General features: G+C 39.0%; 1 protein-coding gene across 1 annotated transcript in view; it reads left to right on the top strand.

The window, feature by feature from the left end:
* MYO1H (myosin IH) overlaps positions 1–22,411 on the top strand; it is a gene marked incomplete at its 5' end in the record, with an annotated part of 168,547 nt that overhangs the window by 100,565 nt on the left and 45,571 nt on the right. Inside the window, 5 exons of the mRNA XM_082244127.1 lie at positions 434–514; positions 3,143–3,248; positions 13,270–13,387; positions 17,732–17,845; positions 17,948–18,024. Coding sequence (XP_082100253.1) covers positions 434–514; positions 3,143–3,248; positions 13,270–13,387; positions 17,732–17,845; positions 17,948–18,024 — 496 coding nt within the window. The remainder of the gene's footprint in view (positions 1–433; positions 515–3,142; positions 3,249–13,269; positions 13,388–17,731; positions 17,846–17,947; positions 18,025–22,411) is intronic.

Below are 22,411 nucleotides of genomic sequence, written 5' to 3'. Positions count from 1 at the left end.
CACCTATCTGAGTTAACAGCCTTTTCCCTCCACTTGTTAAGGCTCACAATTGGCCAGTATGGCTCATTATAGTGATTGCCAGTAGTAGGATTTTGGAGGCAGGAGGAGAAGGAAACATATGTTTAGGTTTACTTTAGGTAATGTTGAGGTAATAAATATACTGAACAGTCTTGTTATCCAAAAGAGATGGTCTGTTTATTGAATAATGCTCCCTCTTTGCAAATTCCTGTCCTTTGTGCTGTCTTTTGTAATTGTTATATGCATATGTGCTTATGTTTTTGTTTTATTGTTGCAGCACAAAGTTACTTAAATGAAAAACTATAGTTAATATGTTTTCCTTTCTTTTGTATGTCATTCAAAATCATAACTTACCTTTACCCAATAAAAAAAGATATTTGTTTGTCAAAACTTTACCAACTGCCTTGTTTTTTAGGTGGTTATCAAATCCAAAAATTATATCCTAACGGATTGTTTTCATGCATCAGAACTAGAAAACAGAAAGCGTCCTGAGACTGTAAGTCAAATAAACAACCACCTGCACATTTGTCAGAGAAATCAAGAGCAGGCATCAAGCAGCAGGGAGGACCAGATCTACATAACTACATACATGAAACTGAGACCAGACTATACATATTTTAAGCAAGTTTATTAATAGTGAAATGAAACCTATCCAAACACCAGAAAACAAACTATAATACAATATATACAAAATAAGGGAACACATGTAAACAGAGTAATACCGGAGATGCAAGGAAGGGGGAAACCAGGATTGGGATCAGGAACAAGGGAAACCTATATGAAGCAGCAAGGTGCATGTACAGGACAGGAGCAGGATCAGGCAGGAAGCAGGAATCAGGTTCAGGATTAAATAGCTAGCAGTATCTGGATAGCAGAGCAAAACCCTGAAGCACCAGGGAATAGTAGAGGAGGGACTAAATACCAGGTGATCCAGGTTCTGACACTACTAACACTTTTTTTAAAATATTTACACTATCTCACAAAAGTGAGTACACCCCTCACACTTTTGTAAATATTTTATTATATCTTTTCATGTGACAACACTGAAGAAATTACACTTTGCTACAATGTAAAGTAGTGAGTGTACAGCTTGTATAACAGTGTAAATTTGCTGTCCCCTCAAAATAACTCAACACACAGCCATTAATGTCTAAACTGCTGGCCACAAAAGTGAGTATACCCCAAAGTTAAAATGTCCAAATTGGGCCCAAAGTGTCAATATTCTGTGTGGCCACCATTATTTTCCAGCACTGCCTTAACCCTCTTGGGCATGGATTTCACCAGAGCTTCTCAGGTTGCCACTGGAGTCATCTTCCGCTCCTCCATGATGACTTCACAGAGCTGGTGGATGCTAGAGACCTTGTGCTCCTCTACCTTCCATTTGAGGATGCCCCACAGATGCTAAATAGTATTTTGGTCTGGAGACATGCTTGGCCAGTCCATCACCTTTACCCTCAGCTTCTTTAGCAAGGCAGTGTCATCATCTTGGAGGTGTGTTTGAGGTCGTTATCATGTTGGAATACTGCCCGGCAGAACATTCCCCGAAGGGAGGGGATCATGCTGTGCTTCAGTATGTCACAGCATTTGTTGGCATCCATGGTTCCCTCAATGAACTTTAGCTCCCCAGTGTCGGCAGCATTCATGCAGCCCCAGACCATGACACTCCCACCAACCATGCTTGACTGTAGGCAAGACACACTTGTCTTTGTACTCCTCACCTGGTTGCTGCCACACACGCTTGACTCCATCTGAACCAAATAAGTTTATCTTGGTCTCATCAGACCACAGGACATGGATCCAGTAATCTATGTCCTTAGTCTGCTTGTCTTCAGCATACTGTTTGCGGGCTTTCTTGTGCATCTTCTTTAGAAGAGGCTTCCTTCTGGGACCACAGCCATGCAGGTGTATGGTCTGAGCACTCACAGGCTGACCCTCCACCCCTACACCTCTGCAGCAATGCTGGCAGCACACATATGTCTATTTCCCAAACACAACCTCTGGATTTGATGCTGAGCATGTGCACTCAACTTCTTGGCCGACCATGGCGAGGCCTGTTCTGAGTGGAACTTGTCCTGTTAAACCGTTGTATGGTCTTGGCCACCGTGCTGCAGCTTAGTTTCAGCATCATAGCAATCTTCTTATAGCCTAAGCCATCTTTATGTAGAGCAAAAATTCTTTTTTTCAGATCCTCAGAGAGTTCTTTGCCATGAGGTGCCATGTTGAACTTGCAGTGACCAGTATGAGAGAGTGCGAGCGATAACACCAAATTTAACACACCTGCTCCCCATTAACACCTGAGACCTTGTAACACTAACGAGTCACATGACACCGGGGAGGAAAAATGGTTAATTGGGCCCAGTTTGGACATTTTCACTTAGGGGTGTACTCACTTTTGTTGCCAGCGGTTTCGACTTTAATGGCATTGTGTTACATTTTTTTGAGGGGACAGCAAATTTACACTATTATACAAGCTTTACACCCACTACTTTACATTGTAGCAAAGTGTCACTTCTTCAGTGTTGTCAAATGGAAACATATATTAAATATTTACAAAAATGTGAGGGGTGTACTTACTTTTGTGAGATACTGTAGATTGTGTTAATTTTGGGATTTGTTGCTTTTCTCCATCCCCCTGTGCAATATAGGTAATTATACATGTTTCCACTTGTCCTGCCGACCAAAATAATGTATTCCACTTCACTAAAAAAGATATTGTGTTTTTAAAGTATGTAACATTGCAGTCAACTTTTCGAATTTCTGTATTTTTAAACATTGTTATGCTAAAGTAAAAATTAGATTTGTAAGAATAAAATAAAAACGAAACATAAAGAATTTACAACTCCACATCCACTATTACAAGGGCTTGTTCTCACCAGCTGATTCACTAAGGCTGCGCAAAGAGTAGTCATAATTCAACACATTCTGTATCCAATAGCAACATACCCAGTTTATTATGGTTAATATGGGTTACTGCACTTTACCCACTCTTTGCCCTACCCTCCTGAAAAAGCCTGTATATCTGTACCATGCAACAAAAACTTTAATTTCTTTTCCTTCAGATTACAATGTATTTATAATTTGCAAATACAGTGGTAATAATTAATTTACTTACCCATCCTTTCAGGTAACCACTCAATTTAAAAATAGCTTGTCAAGCCTTATAGAAATCTTGATGTCCAAGGAACCAGCTTACATTAGATGTATCAAACCAAATAATGACAAACAGCCAGGTAAGAAGATTGTTTAAAAAATAAAGCAGTGTTACACTAGAGGATTTATTCAATAAAGCAGTGCATTGCGCAGTGATGTGCAAAAAGCAGTAACCCATGGCAGCAAATCAGGATTCAGATATCTGATGTCAGATCAGTAAAAAGAAAAATTCTGGTTGGTTGCAATAAGATTACTACACAAACTACACACATTTCTTTATTAAAGAATGCTTTAGATCTCTACAATGTGGAAAAAGTAATGTAACGACTACAAATACAGTATTTACTGACAGTTTAAGAATTTGATACAGTTATTTTCACTCCTGGTGTCATGCTTTGCATATGTAATACTGCTTAGGGGAGAGGTTACACCCAACTCTATAGCACCTGGGCAACAATGGATCACAAGCCTCTGCTTTGTGGGAGTTTACCCACTTAGGGACTGGAAGGTTTTACCCCCTTAATGACAAGGCCATTTTTTAATATTTGGCACTTTGTGACTTTAAAGCGGAGTTCCAGCCTTTTCTGTGTTTATTAAAAGTCAGCAGCTACAAAAAGTGTAGCTGCTGACTTTTAATAAACACACACTCACCTGTCCCACGGTCAGAGTTGTATAAAGTACTCGAAACCCATACTTGAGTAAAAGTACAAGTGCTCGATCAAAAAGTGACTTGAGTAGAAGTGGAAGTGCTCAATCAAAAAGTGACTTGAGTAGAAGTACTAAAGTATTCAACATTTTTTGTACTTAAGTATTGCAAGTAGTTTTTTTTTTTTAATTTTGCTACTCAAGTACTGAAAGTAAAAGTACCAGTAGTTTTGAAAAAAAAATGCTACTCAAGTACTGAAAGTAAAAGTACAAGTACTGTGTTATGTAGTTATTAAAGAAAGAAGTCAAAAGTTTGAACATCATATTGTTTTTTATTATTTCAAATGCAGCTTTTATTTATACATACAGTAGTTTTTATTTTGGTATGCGCTGATAATACACATGTTTTGAGCTTCATGAAACCTACCATCTACTGTTGTGGCAGTGGTAATTTTTATAATTGTAACGAGTAACTATGCAGCACAAAAAAAAAATATCGGAGTAGAAGTATTGAAATCATTGATAAAATGTAATGAAGTAAAAGTGGAAGTAGGAGAAAAAAATTCTAGGAAAGTACAGATACCGCCTTTCGGTACTTAAGTACAGTAGTGAAGTAGTTCTACTTAGTTACTATACATCTCTGTCCACGGTCCAGCGATGCGGCCGCCCGAAGCCTCGATCCTCTCCCTCTGGTCTCGGCGGCGCCGGCATCACTGGTGTGGACACCTGGCTATGACAGTTTGCGGCTTCACAGCCGGGTACCCACTGCGCATGCGCGAGTTGCGCTGCGCGTCTTGATTGGCCGGCAATCTTCTGGGACCTCTGAAATGTCCCAGAAGATTGCAGGGAGGGGGAGAGGAGAACTTCCACTCAGGGCGCCGTGGCGCTCCGAGCCGAAGTGGGAGCGGGTACCTGTCAAAACTAGGTACCCCCCCCCCAAAAAAATGACATCCAAATGTGGCATGTCAGGGGGTTAGGACTATTTAAAGTGGAAGTTCCACTTTTGGGTGGAACTCCACTTTAACTGTCAGTCAGTCAGGAAATGCTGTTCCCAAACAAAATTGATGTCCTTTTTTTCAGCATAAATAGAGCTTTTTTTTTGGTGGTATTTGATCACCTCTGCGGTTTTTATTTTTTTGCGATATAAACCAAAAAATACAGAAAATTTTCAGAAAAAATTAAATTTTCTATTGTTTATCATAAAAGAATATCTAATAAACTCCAATTTTTGTCATACATTTAGGCCAAAATGTATTTAGCTAAATGTCTTTGATAAAAAAAAATCTCAATAAGCATATATTTATTGGTTTGTGAAAAAGTTATAGAGTCTACAAACTATGGTGTACAGTGGGGATCGAAAGTTTGGGCACCCCAGGTAAAAATTTGTATTAATGTGCATAAAGAAGCCAAGGAAAAATGGAAAAATCTCCAAAAGGCATCAAATTACAGATTAGACATTCTTATAATATATCTACAAAAGTTAGATTTTATTTCCATCATTGACACTTTCAAAATTACAGAAAACAAAAAAATGGCGTCTGCAAAAGTTTGGGCACGCTGCAGAATTTATAGCATGCACTGCCCCCTTTGCAAGGCTGAGACCTGCCAGTGTCATAGATTGTTCTCAATCATCGTCTGGGAAGACCAGGTGATGTCAATCTCAAAGGTTTTAAATGCCCAGACTCATCTGACCCGACATTGCCCTAACAATCAGCACCATGGGATCTTCTAAGCAGTTGTCTAGAAAACTGAAACTGAAAATAGTTGACGCTCACAAAGCTGGAGAAAGCTATAAGAAGATAGCAAAGCGTTTTCAGATCTCAATATCCTCTGTTCGGAATGTAATTAAGAAATGGCAGTCATCAGAAACAGTGGAAGTTAAAGCAAGATCTGGAAGACCAAGAAAAATATCAGACAGAACAGCTCGCAGGATTGTGAGAAAAACAATTCAAAACCCACGTTTGACTGCACGATCACTCCAGAAAGATCTGGCAGACACTGGAGTTGTGGTACACTATTCCACTATAAAGAGATACTTGTACAAATATGGTCTTCATGGAAGAGTCATCAGAAGAAAACCTCTTCTACGTCCTAACCACAAAAATCAGCTTTTGAACTTTGCAATTGACCATCTAGACAAGCCTGATGCATTTTGGAAACAAGTTCTGTGGAGCAATGAGGTTAAAATTGAACTTTTTGGCCGGAATGAGCAAAGGTGCGTTTGGAGAAGAAGGGGCACAGAATTTAATAAAAAGAACCTCTGTCCAACTGTTAAGCATGGGGGTGGACCAATCATGCTTTGGGGTTGTATTGCAGCCAGTGGTACAGGGAACATCTCACGAGTAGAAGGAAAAATTGATTCAATAAAATTTCAGAACATTTTGGATGGTAACTTGATGCCATCTGTGAAAAAGCTGAAGTTAAAGAGAGGATGGCTTCTACAAATGGATAATGATCCTAAACACACCTCGAAATCCATGGGGGATTACATCAAGAGGCGTAAACTGAAGATTTTGCCATGGCCTTCACAATCTCCTGATCTCAACATAATTGAAAATCTATGGATAGACCTTAAAAGAGCAGTGCGTGACAGACAGCCCAGAAATTGCAAAGAACTGGAAGACTTTTGTAAGGAAAAATGGGCAAAGATACCTCAAACAAGAATTGAAAGACGGTTGGCTGGCTAAAAAAAGCGTTTACAAGCTGTGATACTTACCAAAGGGGGCAGTACATGATATTAACTCTGCAGGGTACCCAAACTTTTGCAGACGCCATTTTTTTATTTTCTGTAATTTTGAAAGTGTAAATGATGGAAATAAAATCTAACTTTTGTTGACATATTATAAGAATGTCTAATCTGTAATTTGATGCCTTTTGGAGATTTTTCCATCTTTCCTTGGCTTCTTTATGCACATTAATACAAATTTTTACCTGGGGTGCCCAAACTTTCGATCCCCACTGTATATACTGGAATTTAGCGCAGCTTTTACTTTCTGACTGCCTATATCATTTCTTGAAGTGCTAAAATGGCAGAGCAGTACAATCCCCCCTCCCCCCAAATTACCACTTTTTGGAAAGTAGACACCCCAAGGAATTTCCTGAGAGGCATGTTAAGCCTATTATAATAAAGGGAAAGAAAGCTGCGCACAAAAAGGTGAAGCTAAAGGCTGCTAGTACAAAGTATATCAAACCCAGAAAAATGTAAAGATGGTACAGCGCCACTAAATAGATAACTAACTAATTGAGAAGGTGAACCAAAGTCCATAAGTCCATAAGAGGGAAATTTCAAATGCTGGGAATATGACCGTGAATCCCACATCAATCTTGCAAGTAGAGTTTCGGGCAGAGATCACATTAACAATAAGGATGTAACCTTACCGGACAGTTGGACCCCCTGTTACGGAAGGTCAAACAGGCATGCGAACCTCACTGAACCCCAGGTGACTTTATAACATGCCTGTGTCAAGCAGCTAAATGTGAGTTTTTCACCTTTTAATTCAATAAAAGACTTGTACGTACTTCACTATGTGCGCCCCCATTTGTCTCATTGGAGGTCATCCCCTGTGTGCACCTGGGGTTCAGTGAGGTTCGCCGGATCCATGGTCTATGGTTACCCGGAGTGTCTGTGGTCGATAGGAGAGGAACTCTGTTGCAGTTTTGTTCCTGGTGGTGGATATCGCATGCCTGTTTGACCTTCCGTAACAGGGGGTCCAACTGTCCGGTAAGGTTACATCATTATTGTTAATGTGATCTCTGCCCGAAACTCTACTTGCAAGATTGATGTGGGATTCACGGTCATATTCCCAGCATTTGAAATTTCCCTCTTATGGACTTATGGACTTTGGTTCACCTTCTCAATTAGTTAGTTATCTATTTAGTGGCGCTGTACCATCTTTACATGTTAAGCCTATTGAGTATTAAAAGTTTTTGTCACAGGTGTTTGAAAAATAAAATAGAAGAATCCGATATTCCATATGAACGGAAGGCTAACGCGCTTCGAGGCCTTGCCTCTTCCTCAGAGCCCCTTCTATTTTGATGCCGTTCTGTTGGAATCTATATGCTGACCTACCACGCATGTTTGTGAGTAGTTGATTTTATACCATTATTATTAAAAGCTTGCTGAGGATAATGCGCTAGGCTGGTGCGCCCTTTTTTGTGTTTGTTTTTCAGTAAACAAATATCACCTGTGATGTATTTCTGTTTTCTTGCAAACCTGGCCTGTTAGTGTGCCCTGAGGACCGGAGTTGAGAAACACTGCACTATACCATTGTTGACACTAGTATAGTTCTGATCTGATCAAAGATATTGATCTGTTCAGACACTATACTAGTAATGGAGGTGTTTAGTGTGTGTGTGTGTCACTGGCAATCAAAGGGATTAAATGTATTACTAAATATGCAGCGGGCAATCTGACGCTGTCCTGGATTGACGCTAACTAACGTTAATGCTAACTGACCTTCCCTGTAACACTAATATAGTGATCAGAAAAAAGATCTGTACACTATAATAGTGACACTGTGACAGGGAACTGGGGGTGATTAGGGGATTATATCTTTATTAGGGGATATATGGCGGGTACCCTAAACCTATCTGGGACTGCCGCTAAACTACCACTAACTGCCACTCACACTAACTGGCATTACACGTGACACTAATACAGTGATCAGTAAACTATCTGTATAGTGACACTGTGACAGGGAGTGAAAGGGTTAACTGGGGGGATGATCAGGGGGTAAATATATGTACTGGTGTCAGTGTAGTGCTTGTGTACTCACTGTTGATGGAACCGTAAAGGAGAGGAGACTGCAACATTTCCTGTGCCTGTGTTTACATTACACAGGCACAGGATATTCTGCCATTGGTCAGAACCGATCACCAGGTCCAGGCCAAAAATCATTGAATCAGCACATCGCGGGGACGGCAGACAGGCACGCGTGCCTCCTACCTCCTCGAGCGACCGACGTACAGTTACATCGGTTCGGACAACCAAGCCACCTTGCCGCAGTAAAACTACGGCGGGTGGTCGGCAACGGGTTAAAGAAGTTTCTTGGAGTTTTAAATATTTAGTGGCTCCACTCTGAAGGGCCTTGTAAATATAAGGGAGACTTCCTCCCAGAAATACCTTATCCCAAGGGTGTATAACACTTTCATGTTTTTGAAGGGAAAGAGGTTAAGGTCTAAACCAGACTGCAGTTTCAAAGTTTAGTTATGAACATAATAGAAGGAAAAAAGAACAGGGCAAAGTGTATTTATCCCAAAATCCAAATGACAGGCTCCAATAGTTTCTCAGGTTAGAAGCCACTGGGTAGGCCTGGGCACCCTGGAGTCTCTACTTCCACTGGAATGCAGCAGCCACAAACAAAAGGTTTGAGTGATTCTCTATTTCAATATAGCACTAGGCCGGCATGGCTGCTGGGCACACAGTCTGCATAAAGGGATGATGCCCTCCAGGCCTGGGCTCCAGCCCTGCAGCTTCTTACACTCGGTACTAGGCCTGCTTATTTCAGGCTCCTATACCCAGATGGTAAGGATTTATGAGGGTACCCTCTGCCAATGAGGATGAGCTGACATTGATGGCAAACATACAAGGGGTTGGTTAGATGACAAGACAGGTAGAACTCTCACATCCCGGATCCAATTTCCTGACACATGACTCTGGAGCCCTCCTAACAGTGTGATTGACATGTGATTTAAAAATGACAGTCCTTCATAATCTGATTTCAGGAGAAGCCTTGCAAAAATACAAAACAATTCACAGAATACAGGGGCTAGGAATGCACATCCCTACACATATTAGGATGTTTACTTTTTCAACATATGTGAACAGGAAAACATTAGATCTTAAAATGGTACTAAAGGCAAACTAAAAATGACATATATGATGCAGCCTGTCAGTAGTATTAACAACGTAGGCTGTTCTAGATCTGTTATCTGTTGATTCTGACAGTAAGTTCGTTTTTTTTTTCAACTTACTTTAAGAGACCAAGCTGCACAGAAAAAGTAGCAGATAGAAGGTTGTTTACAATGGTCTGCTTTTTTTAATTTAGTTAAAACAATAATCCTCTGTAAGGAAAATATTCTACAAGTGGCATAGGTTTCAAAGAACTGATAATTTGTCCAGTACTGGCCTTCAAATTACTGTATTTTCTGGCGTATAAGACTACTTTTGAACCTCAAAAAAATCCCCCAAAAATGAGGGGTCGTCTTATACGCCGAGTATAATATCTCCAAAGTAACCTAAGTATAAGTATTACCGGTAGATGAACATTAGGGGGGTCGTCTTATACGCCCAGTCGTCTTATACACCGGAAAATACGGTAAGTTCAAGTTGACCTCTTGAGATGTTAAGAACCCCAAATTTTCATCACAGAACTTGTAGGTAACTCTTGCAACAGTTGGTGTCAATGTGCATGCATCTACAGTAATAAAAGGAATACAACAATTTTACCTGCATGATAAAATGCATGTCCAAGGAATAAACTTTCACTGTACAAAGAAAACCGTAAAGCAAGAATATAGTTTCCCGTTGAACATATAGGCATAGACCAGGTCTTCTGGAACAATGTGCTGTGGCTTGATGACTCAAATATAGATTTGTACAGCAACTGTAACAGTAGACATGTTTGATGCAAACTGATGACAGCATTTCAGGAAAATAATCTCAAACCAACTATAAAGGATAGTGATGGAAATGCAATGATTTGAGGCTGATTTGTTGCTTCAGCTATAAATTGTCTATCATATCAAAGCATGCGTGATAAGAATGTGAGGCCACCTGTCCGAAAGTTTAAGTTGAAATGAAAATACAGTATATCTTTCATCATGATAATGATGTGAAACACACTAGAAAAATCAGCAAGGAATGGCTCAAAAAAGGAGAAATTAAGGGCTATTGATTGGTCTTGTCAAAGTCCTGATCTGAAGTCCATGGAAATATTGTGGGTGGATTTGAAATGCGCATGAAAGCTGATGTCAGAGACTGTTGGGCAATAATTAAAATACCTGCAAGAAGTAATTTCTGCTAAAGGGGGCAATACATTTTTATTCTTGGATGTGTTCAATTATTAAGAAGACAAATTTTGCTTATGTTTTTTATGTATGTCACCTTTATCTGTAGGCACTGCTTGAATAAAATTCTAATGTTTGCCTGTTCAAATATGTTGAAAATATCAACAGTTACCATAGGGTGTGTTTACTTTTTCATGTGACTGTACATGCATATGTCATTGACTCAGTGATGTATTTTGGTTTTGTGCTGCCCTAGGCAAGACTAAAATTGGGCGCCCCATCTAAATTTGTCCCACCCCTTCCTGTTTAAGATCCACCCCTTCATCTGTTAATATAATTGAAGCCCCCAGTTCTCCTTGCAGGCAGGCAGACTGGCGGACGGCCCCCTGACCCCCCATTTATTATTCACTGCCTCCCCATCACCCCATGTATTATATATAAACTGACCCCCCATATATTATATATATACACTGGCCCCTATGTGTTATATATACAATGACCCCTATGTGTTATATATATACTGATCCCCCCATCACCCCATGTATTATATATATACACTGAACTCCAATATATTATATATACACTGAACCCCAATATATTATATAAACACTGACCCCCAAGTAATATGTATACACTGACCCCCCATGTATTATATATACACTAAACCCCAATATTCTATATATACACTAACCCCAATGTTATATATATACACATTGACCGCCATTGTATTATATATATATATACACACACACACACACACACATTTACCCCCATTGTATTATATATACAATGAACCCCAAATATTATATATACACTGACCCCCATGTATGATATGGGGCTTTATGGGGGCGCCAGACAGATTTTCCTCCTAACCCAGTCCACCCTTATAAGACTCAGGGGCATCTTTTGGTGACGCCCCCCCTGAAAAGTGCTGCCCTAGGCCTGGGCCTTGTCGGCCTAGGCCAAGATACAGCGTTGCATTGACTGGTTCCCAGTATGTTGTTTACTATATTACATTTCACCTGTCAATCTATACAGTATATTAAATGTTTATATTGGATGTATGTTTTGTTTGTATTTCTCCATCTAAGTTAGGCCCCTTTCACACGGGCTTTCCGATCAGATCCGCCTGTCAGTTTTTCAGGCAGACCTGAAAGGATGCCCCAAGCACCCCTATGAAGCAGCGGATGTCAACGGTGACATCTCCACTGATACCCTCTGCTATCCGATCCAATTCTGTCAATGAAATCCAGATGGATGGAAACCCTATTTTCCATTCATCTAGAGGATTGGCTCCGATGGGATCTGATGAAAACGGACAGGTGGTCCATTTTCATCATATCTCCCATAGAGGGGAGCAGGGCTCTGACAGGTCCATCTCTGCACAGTGAGCAGAAGCAGACCTAACATCCTCCTGGTCAGCGGGGATCAGCGGATCGATCCCCCGCCAAGCAAAATGGAGTCCACAGGGCGGAAAGCCCCTGTGAAAGGACCGTTAGGCCTCGTTCACCATGGATGTACTTAAAGTGTTACTAAACCCACAACAGTGAAATGAGTCTGTATATGCACTAAAGCATGCTTGTTATATTCACTGTGGAACCTAAGGGGTTAATCCTCTGCATTGTGTAAAAAGGCTGTTTGATCCTGTCTTTTCTTATCCCCCCCTTCTTCCACAGTCCTCAATACACCTGCTGATAGTACAGGGGACAGAGTCTTGGGGGCACTCTGCACATGCTCAGTTTGGTGGGGGTTTTTTTGGGAGGGTGCATCTGATCAGCACAAGGCCAATCAGTACTCTCCAGACAGAGGGTCAGGGGTCATGCAGCCTCATAGGACAGTCAGAGGAGAATGAAAACTCCTACAAGCTTTAAGCAGTGCTCAGCCAGATAGAAGTCACAAGACTGCTATATACTGCTGATGAGAAAATGTATTTAGCAGTTTATATTTACTAAAACATTTGCATTTCCATGCTCTGTGTACTGGGGAAACTAGATATAGTGAATGCAGAGTCCTGAGTTTAGTAACACTTTAAGTGTACACCTATGTAAGGACCGTGCTTGCCTGTATTGGATGCACAGGTGTTCTGTGCATCTGCGTGCAGGCAGTCCTCTTCATGTCAGTTTGGACACCACGGTTGCATGGACTCAGCCACTGCTTCAAATTTGACATCCGTGTGAGTAGGGCTGGTTCCCCCAGAAACGCAGTGTGAGTTCGGTGACATGCACCCAAACGGATGTCTGATTGGAAGCAGCGACTTTTTCTGTGCATCGCTCCATCCCATTTGACATGAATGGGACTGCCTGCACGCAGATGTACAGAACACCTGTGCATCCCATGTGGGCAAACATGCTTAAGTACACCGTAAGTGAGGCCTTATTTTAAAATTCTTTACTTGCTATTTACTGTTTGCAAAACACTGTTATTTAAATGTATTCATATGTATCACAGGAAAATTTGATGATATGGTGGTTCGGCACCAAGTGAAATATCTTGGTTTAATGGAGTATTTAAGGGTCAGAAGAGCAGGATTTGCCTACCGTAGAAAATACGAGAACTTCCTACAGAGGTAATTCTCTACACTGAAAACACTGAATTTTAATGGTACATCCATCTGCATTTACAGTTCATTGTATACTGCTGCTTTTTACAGATAAACAGTTAGTTTGCAATCAGCCCAGACATATAACTTCACTCATGGATGTTATCTTTTGTAAAGAGTTTTTTTTTTTTCTTTTGGTTATAGATACTTTGACAGTTGCCTGGTCATGATAAAATAAATCTGTCACCAACCTGTTCAAAAAAAACATGCAATACAAAAAAAAGCATGAACAAAAGCTGTGTGTAAACAATCAGTACATCCAGAGAGATGCTATATGGAATTCCTGTTGCTTCCTATAAAGGTCAAGCTTGGCCCTCGCCCCATGCAGCCTCTCAATTGGTCGGTGGGGCTGCCTCTCACATACATTTTCAGCTGCATAATCCTATATTTCTGAAAGTACTTTTAGTATCTGTATGTCATTTTTACAGTAAGTAGTTTTTTTAGGTAACCTTTACTTGTAAATCTTTGCATGTTTAGTTTAAATTGCCCAGGATGGTAACAGGTATGCCTTAGACAAAGTGACAAAACAACTGACTAGACAAATTAAGCTCACCACACACATTGCAATCTGACTATGCCATATCCTTTAGATCTACCAACAACTATATAGTGCAAAGGCCTACCTGACTGGATACAAGTTAAATGGATAATTTAGGTAGGTATTCGTATTGCAATTTTTGTTAAATCAAAAAGACTGCACAACGATTCTACAGTCATGTTAAAGCATAAAGTGAGCCTTAGACTGGATTTATTTCCAACTAGGTAAACAATTCTCTTTTTAATATGTCAACCCGGAAAAATGTATTTACTTGAAATACCATCTTTCATTCTACTGGGGTCAGAATATTGCCATTCCAGTGTTGGCTTCTATTCCAGATTATTTTTTTATAGATTCAGATTTTATAGTATTATTATTAATATTATTATTATTATTATACAGGATTGATGTAGAGCCAGCAGTTTGCACAGCACTTTACAATAGAAGGGATGACAGTACAGTTACAATAAAATAAAACAAAATACAGGAGGGTTAAAAGGGCCCTGCTCATAAGAGCTTAAACTCTAATAGGGTGAGGCAAGTGTTACAAAAGGTAATAACTGTGGGGAATGAGCCCATGGAAGAGTTAAATTTCAGTTGTTAGTTTGAGACCGGATAGGCTTCCCTGAAGAGATGAGTTTTCAGGGATCTCCCTAAAGGTGGCCAGAGTAGGAGATAGCCAGACAGATTGAGGTAGAGAGTTCCAGAGGATGAGAGAGGCTCTGGAGAAGTCCTGGAGATGAGCATGGGAGGAAGAGACAAGAATGCTAGAGAGCAGGAGGTCATGTGAGGAGCAGAGAGGACGGTTTGGGCGATATTTGGAGACAAGATTGGTGATGTAGCTTGGGTCAGAATTGTGAATGACCTTGTATGTTATTGTTAGTATTTTGAATGTATATAATTTGAAAATGGTGTAGGGATTAAAAAATTACACTGCCCAGATCCCTGCATGCAATATCAGAAATGATATATGTTTGCCTTGGGACTTTGAAGGCAGTAACCATAACTTGTATTTGAAAAAAAAAATTAACAACGTTTATTTCACAAATAGAACAATAGAACAAAGCTTAAAAACAACACGGTTGGTGTTTTTTATGTATACACAGCACAATATGTTAAACAATACTCACAGCTGATCTCCACTAGGTGACATTACATAATCATAAAGTTCATATACATTGCACCACAGTTCCCAAAGGGGCATACATCCACACCCAATGTGTTTCAAAGGTAGTTTCATGGTCTTCTTCTTCAGGGGTGTATGGAAAATCCTGGGTTTCAAAGACAATCATCATCAACGTGTGAATGTTGTATCGTACAAGGTCATTTATTGTGAAATGTAATTGCAAGTTTTCAACAATGTTGATTATTGTCTTTTAGACCCAGGATTTTCCATACACCCCTGAAGAAGAGGACAAAGGCATTACCTCAAAATGCATTGGGTGTGGATGTATGTCCCTTTGAGGACTGTGGTGCAATGTACATGAACTTTATGACTATGTAATATTCTCTAGTGGTGATTGCTTGTAGGTATTGTTCAAAAAACAGCCATGTTAGTTTTAAGGTTTGTTCTTTTTTTATTTGTGAAATAAAGCTTTGTTACATTTTTTATTATGTTTTTTTTTTTTTACTATGGTTACTGCCTTTCAAAGTCCCATGGGAAACATATATCCTTTCTAGTATTTTGCATTTAATTCACTGGGAAATTGAAAGCCAGTGGAGGGATTAGCAGAAAGGGGTGGCAGACACCGAGCGGTTGGTACATGGCTACTTTTTTGCATCTTTCCTCTAACACCAGGAGCAACAAGATCTCACATTTTTATTCATACAGACACTATTTTTGCTTTATAATTTTAGTTGTTTCTTTCACCCTGCCATTCAGTCAAAATTATATTAGTGTGCGCTAAGATGCTGGTCTCATTTCTACTTACGTTGTGTCTTTTCGTGATCCCAATACCATTTCCAGCAAGTCAGTAATTTCTTTGTTTGCTTTGCCTGCCAATATTGTGCAACTATACGCCATTTTTCTTGTATTTATGTACAAAGTAATTGGAGTAGAGGAGTAGTCAGGGGGTTTTACTTGTTATGTTTATAAAGCTTTCAAGAGCTTCAGATTTTCTGGTATTTTAGGGAAAAGTATTACATTCTATTCATCCTATTTGACAACCAGAAAAAAGAAGAACGATACACAGTTACTCCAAGAATGAGATCTTGCTTGAAAAAATATCTTACAAGCCAATATGAGAAAAGAACTATGAAATGATTTTTGGTAAGATTGCCAGTTGTGATGGGAGGTGTCGCAAGAAAATCAATTAATTAAGGATCTTCAGTGCTATTATGCAGTCAAAACCCTCTAGAACCTAGAGAATATTGTTTCAGCTCTGTCATATAGTGCGTGTAAGTGATCATACTGGGTTCTTCAGCTCATCCATCAGTAAAAAAAAAAATATAAATTTTGTCAGGTTATGTTGGTAAATAGGGTGAACCTGTCTTCACTTTGAATACCCAACCACGTGTTAGCAAATATCTTGTTTTTTTCCCTTTCCCTCCCACACAATTAGCGATTTGAAGTGAACAAATTACCAATATTCACTTTGTTTTGAGCACCTCCAACTGAAGAAAGGCCATAAGAACATGAACTATAAAACCAATATACCCCCCAAAAAAATGAGCACTGCACATTTTCACCCCTCTGCAGCAAAAGTATTAAAAAAAATAATTAAATAAAGCCTTGTAGAGAAAAATAAATTTTTTTTTTTGCTGTGGACAGGACAGCAAATAAATATGACAGCAGCCCTCAAATCAACCAAAATAAAGTTGAAAGCAAAAGAGCCCCCCCAAAATAAGAAGTCAGCAAATTGAGTGACTGTCCAAAGAGCCAGCATGTAGGCCTCATGAAACTGACAGGAGATTCTGCTGCACTACACTTGCAGATATGGATACCTGACACAGGTAAGCAGCAGCTTGTATACTTGGACACAGGACATTTTACAAGCTCTCTTAGAAGTCTTTCCTCCTGGCAGCAGCGTTTTGGCAAAAAAAAAAAACACCTGACGCTTGTAAAAGTGTCTAGCGCTTTTACAAATGTTTAGTCACATTTACAGGCATCAAGTGCTTGGACATTAATTCATTTAATTGGCCAGAATAATAATGTATTCTGCCCATAGAAATGAATTAACACTAAAGAGCTAAACCTGCCTAGCGTTGGCACGTTTACATGCATTTACAAGCGTCAAATGCTTTTTTCTGCCCAAACTCTGCGGCTCCTGAATGCACAGGCACTGAGTATTTTTTCTTCCACTAAAAGTCAGATGCCTCTAGAAGAAGCTGCAAAATGTCCAGTGTGCATGAAAATGTAAAGCATAGTTTCCTACTGACCCTTATTCATCTCTTCTTATGCAGTTTGTCAGATTTCCCTACAACAACTTCCAATACGCTGACATTATGGCTGCTTTGAGCCCCACTTTTATAGTGAGGTGGCTGGCTAATACCAAATCCTTATTGGCCCTTTTGACTGACCACAGTGCAAAAGCCATGCAGTACATTATATTTTTAAAAAAATTGGCTTTTGTCAATTTGCACATAAATTCCCCAGGACCAAGAAATTTTAAACCGCAGGAATAGTCATAAATCTACAGAAGCGGCAAATACAATATATGCATTTTTTGTTCTTAGGTTCCAATATACATAAAATGTGTTGTTGTATTAACAGTGCTGAAATATTTGCAGACAGCAATACTTTCTACTAATATGTGTTGTTCACATATACCTAGGTATAAATCCCTGTGTCCATATACCTGGCCTAGTTGGGCTGGATCTGCCAATGAAGGTGTAGAAAAATTGGTGAAGTACATTGGCTACCAACCCAATGAGTATAAACTTGGAAGGTAAGCCATTAAAATATTTGTACATATAACTTTAAGATAACATGTTAGGATTCATATAATAATGTATATCCCTCCTGCTAAATGTGCTGTATTTTCTTTCAGAACCAAGCTTTTCATACGTTTTCCTCGCACCCTATTTGCCACTGTGGATGCATTTGAACAGAAAAAGCATCAGCTGGGTAATTTAACCAGAGATTGCGGTCACTGAATTAAAAAATAAACAGATAGTACCAAGGCTATTACCTACAGATGTGTATAAATTATATGAATTGCTGCACAGTGGCATCTGTTACTGCCATACTGCTGTTACCAAGTATAGACATTACCAGGCGGTAGTTACACCTAAAAAAAAATTGTTCTAGCTCATGGGATTGCAGACCTTATAAACACTCCTTTAATCAAATAATATTAAACCTCATTAAATAAAAAGGTTAAATAAATGAAACAACAAACACAAAAACATATTTGGACAATATAAATCCGCAGTCTTTTATTGGGTCTAAAAGCACATGAATACATTTTTGTAATAAACTTTCTTTAAACTTTTTTAATAACCATAAACAAACCAAGAATATTTGAAATAAACACCAAACACCAAATCTCAGTCACCAAGACTCAATTTGAACACAACAGTCCATTAAAGTTCTGAATCACACTGTCTACCCACAATAGTCGGCGACGATACCCCCAACAAAGGATAACCGTGACTTAGGGAAGGGCAGGTAGGACAGCTGGTCTCGAATGAAGATCTAACTGCTGAAAATCATTTCAAGAGGAAGAGATTTAAAGGTAGGTGAGTGTCCCAACTGAGTGCAAATTTTTCCACCAGAACTCCCTAGCCTATCGGTGAGTGATGAGCAACTAACTGATCTACTTAGCTGATCTGGGAATCTACCTGGATACAGTTAAGGGGGAACTCGAAACAGACAAATGGAAAGCCAAGCAACTGTCCAGTACCAAAAGACCCTAGAAAAATGTAAACAGACTTTTATTAAGTTTCACAAGGGGTGCAAGAGGCTCGTAATCCCATAGGGCTACTTTGTGATGCTTGTGACTCTGACACAACAAGTTTTTGTTATAAAATAAAATGATAATTCCACGGGCTGAAACAAATATGAAGGTGAATCACAATAACAATCAGATGCTGCTACTTAAAATCTAAACAGTACAAAAAAATAATAGTGAAATCCAAAGACGTGGAAATGACAATTCCACATGTATCACCAGTAGCGCAAACAACAACCTAATTAAATAATCAAAAATCAATCCACACCCAGATACATTGTCTGTAATCACAGAAAATAAATATAGCATAAGTAAATACACAGTATGTGAACAAGTAATGGTTGTCCCATAAAAAATATATCTGGTGTTAAAAAGGTGTAGAGTCCATAAAAGTCCAAAAGTCCAAAAGATAGTGAATCCGATGACACCTAAATGAATTAAAATCACCAAAACCTCTACCACCGTTGTGTGTCCCCACTCCCATCGGATGGTAACTCGCCAGAAGATATTACCTCCCATTCCCATGGTTAGGCAAATGCGCTCTAGTTAAACAAGATCTTTTAGTCAACCTGTCGGCTTCTCCACCCCTCTTTCACACTGTAGTGTTTAATAAAAAAACTTCCAATACACTGACATGTTAAAATATTGTAACAGGCATTAAACTTATGTCATAGATCTGCTATCCGACCCCCTTTTTGGTCTCACCACCTCCACACTGGCGTACAGATCATCCGGGGACCATCGCTCAATCTCTCTCTGCTGTTCCGTCTGCCATACAGTCACACCCCAAAGCGTTTCGTCACTTCCGACTTCGTCACAGGGGGTGACTGTTTGGCTTGGCAACCCAGCTTATCATCTCTCCATCACTGGGCTATTAACTCATTCCAAGGCACTTAGTGGGAAACAGAGTGTATAATGCCGCAACTGCAATCACTGGCCGAAGCGCCACCTGTCCGTCTGCTCACTTAACTTTTTGTATGGCAACTCATGATGGAAAACTGAATATATGGTCACGCAGTTATGATTACTGACAGGGATAGCCCCCATCAATCTGCTCAATTAACCTATTCTGTCCCGGTTTATTCTGAACACTAAAAGAAGAGCTGCAAAAATACAGAGATAATATATTAGCAATCGTCAATAAATAATAATCCACTGATCAATAGCCTTGGAATGAATCCCACCCTTCACATAAAGGCTTTAAGTGACTATGTGGATGCTGATGGCTTTCTGCAAAACCCCCAGGGAGGGGGAAGGGCAGGGGCAGAGGATGGAATCGTCCATACATTCAGAACCATCAAGAAGAGAGGAGAAGAAAGGTGGGAGAATTAAGACAAGAAGAGGCTGTAGAGCAGAACGAAGGGTCCAATACAAAAAACGCAGAAGAGAACAGTAAATCAAGGAATCTTTATTCTAAGTAAGGTGGAGTTAACTAAAAAAGAACTACACATCCTCAATCAGGGCCTTAAGCGTGCACCGAAAAGACCCTTTAACAAATTCAATGTGTATATATAGATACACATAAATACATTAGAAAGATTAATCTAAAAAAATACTTTCTCACGAATCCCATTACCTCCATTAACAATTCAAATGTAGCTGGAGGTATGATTGATAGTGGCCTTTGCAATAAGTCTACTTTCAACCCACCCTTGAGGAATAATTATTATGTGGAAGTATTACTGGGAGAATTTGAATACATTTCTCCAGCCTAGTGTTATCAGCAGCAAGGCATTCTTGAAGGATAGAAAGAAATAAACTCCGCGCTAAGGATATCTTTAAAGTGCAAAAGTGTAAATAGGCTGCAGCCTACCCTGGACTACAGTCAAAGACTGTATGAAATGTGGGAGGAAATTTTGGGGTAATTGGCGCTGCCTATATTGAAAAACTGAAGTGTAAACAGTGATCAGTAAACGGGTATATAAATACACGGTGGTATATGTATGGAAAGTGATGATCGGTAAGTTGTCAGTGCAACAATAAATATATATAAAAAATTATAAATAATAAATATATTATAAATAATAAATATATAGAATAAGCATATGATATACTAAAATACAGTGCCTAATAAATATCAGTGTACCAGTGATACAGTGCAATCCAAGTGACAAAGTGAATATAAAATAAAATAAAATAAAATAAAATAAAATAAAAATAATCGGGCAGTGAAAAAAATATATAATATAAATTGGTACAAAGATTGATATAAATATGATAAAGTGACAGTGGCAAAGAAAAAGTGCAAAAATGGGTATATCTGGTTAGTAGGATACTTACCTTGGGGGTCACTTAGCTCCTCACCAGTTACCCACCACGGGGTCACCCTAAGAATCACCCACGAAGTCACCCATACATCCATTTGCCTATGGACTAACTTGGTTACTTATATACCACCATTGCTTCACTGGCTATTAGGACATTCCCACAGCCAGTCACTTCACCATATTTATCAGTCACTATTGTGCACTTTACTGCTCTATTGTTGCCACTTTTAATATTTTTTCAGAGTGTTTTGACCACTTTTCATACCTTTGGTGCATTTTTTTGCACTTTTTCTTTGCCACTGTCACTTTATCGTATTTATATCAATCTTTGTACCAATTTATATTATATATTTTTTTCACTGCCCGATTATATTTATTTTTATTTTATTTTATATTCACTTTGTCACTTGGATTGCACTGTATCACGGGTACACTGATATTTATTAGGCACTGTATTTTATTATATCATATGCTTATTCTTTATATTTATTATTTATAATATATTTATAATTTATTATTTTTTATATATATTTATTGTTGCACTGACAACTTACCGATCATCACTTTCCATACATATACCACCGTGTATTTATATACCCGTTTACTGATCACTGTTTTACACTTCAGTTCTTGAAGGATACTAAGGATCTTTGTGATCTTTAAATTATATTAAACTATAAATAGGGGCGCATCCGTATTTTTGGTCATGGCGGATTTATCCTCATTGTATACTATCATTCAACATGATGATGCATTCGTCGCATTAAATTGGGCATTAGGTAAGAGGGATGATATCCCTCATTCCCAAAAAGTGTTTGTACAGAAAGCATTGGATTTCTGTTTATCTCATAATTACTTTTGTTATCAGGGAGAATTATATAGTCATAAAACTGGTTGCGATGGTGGGCTAAATTTACCCCAGTCTAGCTAATATTTTTATGACAGAATGGGAGGATAAATTTGTGTTCAATTCATCAAGATCCGACTTAAAGTACTGCAGACGTTTCATTGATGATATTCTATTTTTTGGGAGGGCCCTGAGGATAGTCTGAAGTCCTTTATGGACCATTTGAATAATAATAAAAATTACATTAAATTGGACTACCAGTGGCATTGTGATGCAATACATTTTTGGATGTGGTAATCTTTAGGCAAGATGTGAGATTGGCTACGAAGGTATACTTTAAACCAACGGACAGGAATAGTTATTTGTCTATAAACAGTGGACACCATCCATTGTGGCTTAGAAATATCCCAAGGGGACAGATTTGGCATGTCATTTTTTTTGGGGGGG

This window comes from Pelophylax lessonae, assembly GCF_965119305.1.
Source record: "Pelophylax lessonae genome assembly, chromosome: 1".
NCBI lineage: Eukaryota > Metazoa > Chordata > Amphibia > Anura > Ranidae > Pelophylax > Pelophylax lessonae.
The sequence above is the reverse complement of the archived record's forward strand: the minus strand, read 5'-3'. Positions and strand labels throughout refer to the sequence as shown.